The sequence below is a fragment of the Cynara cardunculus genome (assembly GCF_001531365.2).
Source record: "Cynara cardunculus var. scolymus isolate 2C chromosome LG 17, CcrdV1, whole genome shotgun sequence".
Lineage (NCBI taxonomy): Eukaryota > Viridiplantae > Streptophyta > Magnoliopsida > Asterales > Asteraceae > Cynara > Cynara cardunculus.
Genome location: NC_037544.1, coordinates 8,199,472 through 8,210,320, shown reverse-complemented (window position 1 = coordinate 8,210,320; position 10,849 = coordinate 8,199,472). Strand labels below are relative to the sequence as shown.

Genomic DNA, 10,849 nt, shown 5'->3' with positions numbered 1-10,849 from the left:
TTTTCGTGATGATTTGACAACTTGAATTTGGGTTTTGAAAATAAGGTATGTAGTTAATAATTTCAGATGTTATCGGATTTTAGTATTTTGTAGTGAACAATTTCAGATATTAGTAATATAAGTGAACAATTTCATATATTAGTAATATAAGTGAACAATTTCAAATTTTATTTGATGTTAATAATGTAATTTGGTTTAATGGTAATTTTAATTTAAAAAAAAAATGACAAAAAATCATAAAAGGTCATTTGTTGATATTTAATTCCGATTCCAAAGTTGAATTCCATGAACCAAACAAAAAAACTCCAATTCCATTAAGAATTTCATTCCAATTCCATGCAACCAAACGCAATCACAAGGCATGGTCAACTTCCATCAGATGTCATTCCATTCCCTCAAAGTCAAATTCATTTGATGAATTCCAATTCCATCGAATTCCATTCTACGAACCAAACGCCCCCTTTGGTTCGTCGGAATCCGCCGGAAACTGGTGGAATTGGAATGGTCAATTCCGTTGACCATATTCCATTCCAACGTTTGGTTACCCATGGAATGGAATTGAATTCCAAACAATCCCTCATTTGAGGATTTCACCATTCCTTCATAAAAGTGATGGAATTGAAATTCATTCCATCCAAAATTGTATAAATGACAAAAATATCCTCTTTCAATTTCATCATCGATCGATTACTGCTTGCTTCCAGTTTCTGCTTATTGTGTAAATCGATTTGTCACACCCCGCTAAAGCGAAAACACGAGGAGTGATAGTTCAAGATTTCACAGCGATAGGGCGAAAACAACACCAATTGTCCATTCAAATACATAACATATAAAGTCCGAAATTACATCATAGAAGTTAAAAGTTTTTAACAACATGGTGAAGCAAAGTTTTCAACAAAAAGATTTCAAATATAAATATGGTTGATGTCGTTGCGCCCCGAACATAAACGTTATCAGTTAACCTTTCTTACCCCTGAAAAGCATAATAAAACAAGGTCAACTACAAAGAGCTGGTGAGTTCACAGGTTTTCAATATTACAAACCTTCTTTTGCATAAGCGAATATGAGCAAATTAAATTTTTAATGGCACTTAATTTACTTTGAAAGAAAATCTTGAATTGTTCAAGGCAATTTGTACTCTAATTTTAAGTATATAAAGAGCCACCACTAAACCTTTCGACCCCATAAAACGGTTTTTAATTCTACCTTAGCGGTGGGACTAATACCCCACATATGTAGAACCTTTGTTTTTTAAGTATAGTGCACCCTTACCTGTAGTTTCTAGGTGGGATTGCTATCCACACCCCTACTTATCGGTTTTTAGGTGGGATTGTTATCCACACCCCTACTTATCGGTTTTTAGGTGGGATTGTCCGTCCAAATAGCGCTATCCACAAATACCCTCGGCTCCTCACTTGAGTTAATAGTAGTGTACAAACTTTTCTGTTACATTTTACTCAATATAACTATTAGTGTACATGCCTTRRTRCCCACMACATCAAATTAACAAAATTTCATATTCATAATGAAAATAGCTCATATAACACATTCAATCATGCTTTTCACCCCAAAGTATAATAAATACTTTGAAAAAGGGGCTGTGAATACTCACCTTTTGCAAAGCTCCGCTAAACAAAAACACAATCCGGTCCCCACACGTTGGCTTAACGTTTCCCTATCAAAGAGAAATATCCAAAACCGTCACTTATGGGTTTAAAACTACTTATGGGGATTAATAAGCCTTAATCCTATAATTGTCTACATATGTCCAACTTGATTATCTATAGTCCAATTATACATAATGCACATATGCTCGTTAATATAGTAATTTATACCGGAAGTAATGTTATAATCCAATAAATGATCAAAATTTATAAAATCAAATAATTCCAGAATTTCACTTTTGGACAGAAACTAATACTACTAAAAATGATCAATTTATAGAGACTTCTAAAATGACATAGTTTTCTATATTTTTATATGGGATATAGTACTGAGTTAGGGTCATTGTGACCAAATTTCATGCATTTTGGACATGTAAAAATGATTCAAATAATTTATGCAATACAATATGTCACAATTGCTATGACAGATTACACCATGTTAGTAAAATACTCATTTGAAGAGTTCTACTAAGTGTTTTGCAAAAATTCCAGTTGGATTATAAACTCAACACCTAAATGAAACTTTTAAGATAAGAATCACTCATTTTGGGTGAGTTAAGAGGAAGATATGGCACCATAAAGTTATATGCACACATCTATCATTAGTTGACAGATTGCACACTTAATTTTAATAAATTGGTTAATGCCTCAAAACTTCATATTTTTTAGTGAAACTTTGTTCATATGAACCCTAACTCATAAAAGAATATTTCAGAAGAAGAATCATGTACTATGAGCAAGTAATAAAAGAGATATTAACACAAAGTAGGATCTACCTACTGATGGTTTCACAATTTGCACACCTAAAGTGTTTTAGGTTTTTGGAGGTCAAAACTCCATATTTTCATGTGATTCCAATTGTGTGCAGAAGATAACTCATATAGTTAACTCTCAAAGGAAGAATAATCCTTTTTCATTGAGTTTTGAAAGAGATATGGTCATTAGAACATGCATATACAAATCTGTCAGTTTCGGACAGATTGCATACTCATTTTGTTTTGAGTAGTTGAAACATCAAATCACCATATTTTTAAATGAAATCAGTGGCATTTGAAAGGTAACTCATTAAATTAACTTTCAGAAGAAAAATCAATGATTTTGGATGATTATTTAGAGATTTATGGTTGTTTAAAGTAGGGTTTACCTACTGAAAAACTCCCAGATACACATGCATCTTGTTTTGAGTATTTGGGGAGTCAAAACTCAATGTTTTTGAGTGAGACCAATTGGATTAAAACCCCAACTCAATAAATGAACTTTTAGAAGAAGATTCATGACATTTGAACATATTATTTGCAAGAAATGGATGATTTATGCACATGCATGAAATCTGTCAGCACTTAAAATGCCATTTTTTTAGAAATCAAACCCACATGCAACATGATTTTACCTATTTTCTTGAGTTCTAATGTTTGGGTCATAGATTACCACCATCATATGAACATTTTTACATGTGTTTGGTGTGTAATCTCTCATTAAAACTCAGAATTATCGGAGGTTAGAAGAAAGTAGTTTAAAATGCAAGAAAAATGGGTTTTTCCCCCAAAGTTTGCAAAAAAAAGGTGGAGATGAAGTTGTTACCTTGATTGATGATGAGAAGGATGTGATATCTTCAAAATCCTTGCTATTTTGATGGATAAATATGGAGAAATTGGCTGAATATGAAGGATGAAGAAGATGATCTAGAGTATCTCTTGAGTTTAGAGAGAGAGTGGGAGTTTCATATTTTGAAAAGGTGAGAATGAGTTGTAAATGGGAAAAATTATAATATTTATGTATTGATAATAGGAGGGAGGGGAGGGGAGGGGGTGGCCGGCCATGGGGGGCCCAAGCCCAAAAATATAACTTTTTTTTATTTTAATTAAATTTAAGCCCCAAAATTGTTAAAATGTCATTTTTTCTCAATTTTGACATTTTTCTTCAAATTATAAACTCATGATGGTTAAATTCATTTAAATAAAAAGTTTTATATTTAAAACACTAAAACTTTGTTTTTTATATAAATTGGGTATAAATTGGAGCATTTGGCACTATATAGGACGTTTCAGATAGTTATGGGTTGGAACCAGACTTTCTAAGCAACTACCGTAAACTCTAAAAAAAATTCGGCTAATCTAATCTAACTAACTCCTAATCTTATAAATTATCTTTAATAACACTAATATAAACTTAATAAGAGCTAACCTGGAAGCTCAAATTTGACAGTTGTCACACGATTTCTGTTTGCTTCCAGTTTCTGCTTATCGATTACTGTTGTTGCTTCCCGTTTTCGTTTAACGATCTCTGCTTGCTTCCAATTTCTGCTTATCAATTACTTGTTGTTGCTTCCAGTTCGTAACAATTTCTTCGACGCCTGTCTTTTCCAAATCGATTATTGATTCGAGGGACGTTATCGATTTCTTCGGGCATGTCGTTTTCCCAGAGAAGAAGACATTTCTTTTGCAAATCGAATTCTCATTATTGTCGTTCTACAAAATCGATTACTGATTCAAGGGATGCCTATCGTTTTGCCAGAAATAAAAGAAAGAGAAGAAGAAACCCTAGAACAAGTCTGCGTCTTCATTTAAAATACCCATTCTCTCTCTCTCTCTCTCTCTCTTCTTCCTGAGATGAAGGAGTGTGTTCAAACAGATAAGATATTAAAGAATAATGTTTCTTTAATATTTCTCTCGTTATCAATAAATCTTGGAGACTCCGCCAAGAAGGAAGGAGGAAATAAACCAGAGAGGACCTTTTTTACTTATTTTATCTTGGATTTTTTCCTTATTATATATATATATATATATATATATATATAATAGTTTTGTAATAAAAAAGACTGATGCAACAAAAATTAAAAACGAAATCTATTGAAAATATCAATATTTACACGTTTTATGTTTATATATGATTTCATAAATGGTAAACATTTTTTCCTCATTAAATGTTAATTTTATGTTTATATATGATTTCAAACAGATAATTTTATGTTTATATGATTCCATTCCTTCAGAAATCTTTCTGCGAACCAAACGCCCTCTTAAGTTCCAAGTTGTAGGTTGTTCGGATTCGGGAGGAGTTCGGATAGGGTGGTTTCAAGGTAGATTCAGGTTGGGTGATGTAAAACTTTCAAATGACCATAAAGCATAAACTCTTGGGAACTCAGGACATGATAATTTGCAGGGCTCATCGAGTCATGGTGGAAGTTCATTCACGTTGACATCCAGTGATCTAGTCCCAACTTCCCTCTTCCCAAACTCCTAAGGCACAACATCACAACATGCGGTGTTATTAAGGCCTGTTTACCAAACGCTTAACCAGGTAAGTAAATGTTTATCAGAAAAATTTAACACTATCACTTACTTACAAGGTAATATTTTAGTACACCAAAATGGTATCATATGCAACAATTTACCCAGTAAATGTTAATCGTGGTAAGAGTCGTCATCTTCACTTACTGGGTAAGACTAGGTCCTTGCTTTTGCTCTTACGGGATAAAATTCTTGGTCCTTACATATTCATCGATAAAATAATGTAACTTGATAAACGCTTACTCGAACAAACATTTAGTAAACGGCCAGAATAATGAGTCCAAAATCATACATGGAGAAGAAAAGCAAAAGCAATGAGTACACCTTGTTTTCTTATTACCTTTGTTCATGGATAGAGGACATGATCCCTCTAGAAAACAAACATGGAAACCGATACCTATAAACAATTTAGCATAATAGAATCTATGGAAATAGGATCTAAGCGTAATTAGGGTAATCGGATATTTGAGTGGATTTGAGGGCCCAAAATACAAACCACCCGAATCTTATAATCGTACAAAATCAAATATCGAATATCACGTTTCAAGGAATAACGAATATCCACTTAGAGGGTGTTTGTGATTGCTTATTTAAAACAACTTATGTTTTTTTATAAAAATACTTGTCAACTTATTATAAGTCAGAAGAGTTTAACTTTTTCAAAAATTCTTATTACCAGTTTGGTATCGGTATAAGTTGTTTATCCAAACACTCGAAAGTGTTTATTACCGTTACCATAATGAAATAAGTCAACAAGTTGTTTTATTAGCAATCCCAAAACACACTTAAATGAGGGAGTTTGGATTGCATAGGACGATTTATTTGGGTGAGGTCGAGTTTTACACACCCTTAGACCCAAGCAGTCTATTGTGTATTTGTGGTCTGATTTAGCAGGTTTGATCACTTGCAATTAAATCCTTTTACAAACCAACCAAACACAATACATGGTCAATCTAAAATTAAATTTCATTCCGATTGATTTTGAAATATTCCAATGTCTTAATTCAAACCAATTTGATTGCGAACCCGATCTCTTCAACGTTTGCCTTCATAGCTCAAACCTCTGTTTTGGGTTTCTCAGGCTTCTTCTCGACACCTCCTTGAATTGAAAACAGCTTCGTGACACCTACCCATTACTGGAAACTCCGACTTCAATGGCGTGCTTAGTCTCCTTGTGCTCCTTCACGCATTTCACTTCACATGAAACCCTAATTCAGGTATGGTCATCCCTTGAATTGCCTAGATTACGGAAATGGAATTAAAATTTTGAACTTGGAACTCTTCTTATTTTTTGATAGGCTGCTCCATTTACATTTTCAGTTACTTTTCAATTTAGTTGAAGATTCTTGTGACCTCTTCTTCGTTTGACCACTGAGGTCTAATGGGGGATTTTGTTTGCTAAAAAATTGGTCAGTAGTTCACTAAATTACTAGGTCTATAGGTAAAAAAAACATGGTTTTTGACCACATGGACTGAAATAGTTTTGTTGGCAGGAACTAGAAAGCAAAGTGGAAGTAGAAGTTCCTTCTCTTCTGCCTTTGTTTACTTCCTTTCTGAAACTAATGAGTAATGATATGCATTTGATGTGGCAACCTTTCGCAAGGAGGATTCTATCATTGTGCAAATACTATTAAAGATATATAAGAATCTCTATTAACATGTATGTAAGCATATGAAGTTGATATATATATATATATATATATATAAATCTTTATACATGTATGTAACCGACCTCTTGGAAGGAGGATTCTATCATTTTATAAAGCTACATCAATAGTTCAATTAAATGCTTAATTGTTGTTTAAGATACGGATTAGCTTTACAGAAAAAAACAAAGATGCAAGTGTTTCTTATTGATGCAATAGACACTATGATAAATGCAAAGTTGAGGGTTTGGATAACACCTTGAAATATGATGATTTCAAATTACGTTGATTTTCTGTAACCTACGGGTGTTCTATCTCTTTGTGTTATTTATCTGATTTCCTGTACGGTCTCTCGAATACCCATTTTGTCTATTTGACATTTTGTCCATAAAAAGGGTTTAAATGGAAGACCATAGATTGTGATAGCCGTCTTCGAATTAGAGACCTGAGAACATATACTTGCATAAAGTCTTCATTAGTTTGTTCTAGAGAAAGATATTTCCATAAAAAAGAGCCCATATTTAGAGGGTAGTATTGTCTTCTTCTAGCGAATATTCAAATGAGTTCTCATGATCTGCTCTGCTATGATGGTTTACTGGTTTAGTCATTGCTACAAAATTATTTTCCATCCTCCCGACAATGGCTCTGTATTTTAATGCTCAGAATTAATATTTTGATGTTCTCATGATTTTTTCAAGTATATAATATACATGTGCTCAAAGCTCATTTCAAGTGGGATTTACTATGTCAGTTTGGTTTGGTTTTTTATATGGAAAAACTCACACACACTCCTTACCTTTGGTGAGACATGACCCCTTGACCCCGAAGGAGGTTGGGATCAACTGGTGCCTGGCCATTAACCCTTTGGTTCATATGATTTATATTGATAGAAATCCCAATCTTTAAGAGGTCTTGTACTGTTTCACTTTTGATGATTGAAAACATCGCTATGTTTGTAAATTTTGTAGGATTTTGATCTTGTCTAGTTAATTTGTGAGTCAACAAACCATTAGTCAAGCTTGAATTTAGTCATGCTAGTTTGGCATATATCAATGCCACCGATTTCTTATTATGCTTAGGAAAAATAAATTGCCTTCTCTGTGATTGAAGTATGTCTTCTAAATCATAATTACTTTCATGGATAACCCTATGAAGGAATCTTGTTAACCGGATAATGATATGCTTTGTGAAGTTCATTGTTGGATTTTGTAATAGTGACGACTTCTATTTCCTTTTAATGATCAGATTTACGATTGAGTCTGAATTGAGAATGCTTAACTTTGTCTCATTGGGCTCATAATTTACAAAAAGAAAATGTGGAGTTCTGCTATTGAACTTTTGGCCGAGCTCATATGTGATTTGACCTGATCTTTCACTTCCTTGTATTATTCTGATTTCCCTTGGTTTCTCATCTCATGAGTCATGAGTGGTGCTTGTATGTTCATAAAACAATTGTATTTGGATTTTACATTTTTATCCCAACTTCTGTTCCATATAGTAGCACTCATCGGGAATCTCCGTTAGAGTAAACTGGTATGGGAATCTATCTTAGAGTAAGGGCCTGTTTGTTAGCTGCTTAATGAGACTTGCAGCTTATTCGGTTAGCTATACATGACTGTTTGGTAGTGGCTTAATGATATAGAAAATGGCTTATTCAGTAAGCTTCTAGGGAGGAGCTTTATGCATAAAGCCAAGTTTTTTGTAAACCTGCCCTTCCCAATTAAAAAACCCTCTCCTTCCATCTATGAAAAAACCCTCTCCTTCCATCTATGAAAAAACCCTCCCAAACAAAAACCTTCCCAATCTAGACAGACAAATTAATCCACACAGATTGCTTTCTTTGTGAAATTGTGATACATCATTGTTGTTGATATCAGCCTTTGTGATTGATAGTGGTTCAGTATTAGTAGGGGTCTTTTGTCCAAGGTGAATTGTCCTAGCGGTAAGGATGTCGGAATCCATAAGTGAGGTCTCGGTCGAATTTGGACACCATCCACTGCCTTACCAAGATTTTCATCCCTCATGATGGCCTGTGCTGTGTGGGCGCTCCAGAGGGTGGCCTATACTCTTGAAGTAGGGGTCTTTGTTGATGAGTCACCAGAATTCCTTGTATTCTTTTAGCTGATTGGTTGTGAATTTGTGATAATTGGCTCGACTCTGCCTGTTTTCACTATGGCTAACCAAGTAACCAACCATGCTGTAGATGCATCATTGTCTGAAAGATACCACTCTTGGCGACATTTAACACTTGCAGGCATGACTTATTTTTAAAGGTCACTTCATAGATGACCAAACCAGACTTATATGCCATTAAAAGTTGAAAAGGTCCACTGATCTTTTTGCCTTTTTTTTGTTTTTGTTAAAGAATCTACAAGTACGATACCCAAACAGTTGCAGGCTGCTTTTGAGTTCATCAACGTGCTTAACAGGTATGTCCTTCACACTTCTGTATCCTTCATAAATATGCTTATAGATTAAATTATAGATGCAGGATCGTGTGAAAATAGGAGGAGTTAAGGTGAGAAGTGTAAAAAGGGATCTGAACCCTTGATCACTTTTAATCTCACCCCCACCACATGAATTGCGCTTGATACGGGAATTGATCCGGTGCACTCGTTACTGTTGATCTTCAATTAGGATTGATCCAAGTCTGGAGATCTATTCTTACCCTTCTCACTTTAACTTCCTATATATGTTTATAGATAGATATGCAGATGGATGTATATCTATACATAGGGTTGGATTCTGGTGAGATGGAGAGTTAAGATGGGGAGTATAAGAAGGGATCTCCACCCTTGGATGCACATTAGGATGAGATGCACCGAGATGCACCGGATCAATCCCCGTATCAAGAGCGCTTCATGGGTGGGTTTGAGATTAAAGGTGATCAAGGGTCCAGATCCCTTCTTACGCTTCTCACCTTAACTCTCTTTCTCACACGATCCTTCGCCTCTACACATATACCTATTTACATATGTATTTGTGTGTTCAGTACATTGGGGACAAAGTAGCAAACAAAGAAGTCAATAGAAAGCATGTGTCTTAAGGCCAGGGCCCAGCCGCTGTCCGTCATGAAACAGTAAATCTTGCTCGTGGCTGTACCTGGTCTAGAGGATCAATTTCCGGGCCTGCTTTGGACCAGGACGCCAACCTGATCCTAGACTGGTATTTTCTTTAAAATGCAAATCAGAGGAAATGTAGCACATTTGTTAAACAAGACCTCATAATATTTATTAGGAGATACAAAATAAGATTATGTATAAACATAGCACATGAGAAATGGTAATAAAGAATTAAAAATTATCAAAACTTTAAATACTGAAAATTATACAACAAAGGATGAACTTTATTGTTTTCCTATAACCCAAAATTGATCAGCTCAAAATTGTGATTGCAATTGACCAGAAAATAAGGTCAGGACGGAGTTGAAGGTCCAAAACGGTCCCTGTCTGGACCAGGCTTTGCTATTTCTTAGAAGGATCGGGTCCATACCTTAGTCCCCACCCTTTTTTGCATCTCTATTCAGAATTTATAATATGTACATACCTTTCTGGGGGACTTCATGGAAACAATCGCTCTACTATTTGGGGTAGAGGTTAGGTCTGCATACATCTCACCGAGTCCCCACATTTGGATCAGATATGCTGGGCTCTTTTGGTTTGTTTTTTTATGTAGATGTTTCCTTTTAGCATAGCAGTGTTGCAGCCATGCACTTGGTTGCTAACTTGCTCCCTTCACCACACTCATTAGTAGCCACATATCCCTTATTTGATCATGTGATAGGATTCCTTGATCTGGATGTTTTCTATTCTTCATTTTCATAGGCACCTTCAGATGATAGTAACTTCTTGAGCAAATAAAAAGATGTCCAGTGAAAATTTGAGCATTTATAAGTTCGAGTACTAATTTTGTGCTCCTTGAGATTGTTTATGCTACCATCATTCTTACATGAATGATTGTGATGAAAAAATGTAAACAATTTATATGGTATTGGGTTTGTTCCCCATTGGCCACCCGTTCAAGTCCCCTCAGGCTCATTGGAGGCTTTCCCGACTGTTAAATTCAGGACCCTGTGGGATCGGTCGATTGATGTGTGCACAATTTGGCCTAGACACTCATAAGCCTGTTTGTTAGCAGCTTAATGAGCTTAACGGGACTCATAATTTATTTCGTCAGCTATATATGACTATTTGGTAGTGGCTTAATGACATAGAAAATGGCTTGTTCAGTAAGCTTTTAGGAGGGAGCT

At 34.9% G+C, this 10,849-nt stretch overlaps 1 protein-coding gene across 1 annotated transcript in view; it reads left to right on the top strand.

The window, feature by feature from the left end:
* Positions 1-5,823: 5,823 nt before the first annotated feature.
* LOC112501063 overlaps positions 5,824-10,849 on the top strand; it is a 5,697-nt gene continuing 671 nt past the window's right edge. Inside the window, exons 1-3 of the mRNA XM_025104711.1 lie at positions 5,824-5,848; positions 6,036-6,171; positions 8,966-9,029. Coding sequence (XP_024960479.1) covers positions 6,109-6,171; positions 8,966-9,029 — 127 coding nt within the window. The 5' untranslated portion in view covers positions 5,824-5,848; positions 6,036-6,108. The remainder of the gene's footprint in view (positions 5,849-6,035; positions 6,172-8,965; positions 9,030-10,849) is intronic.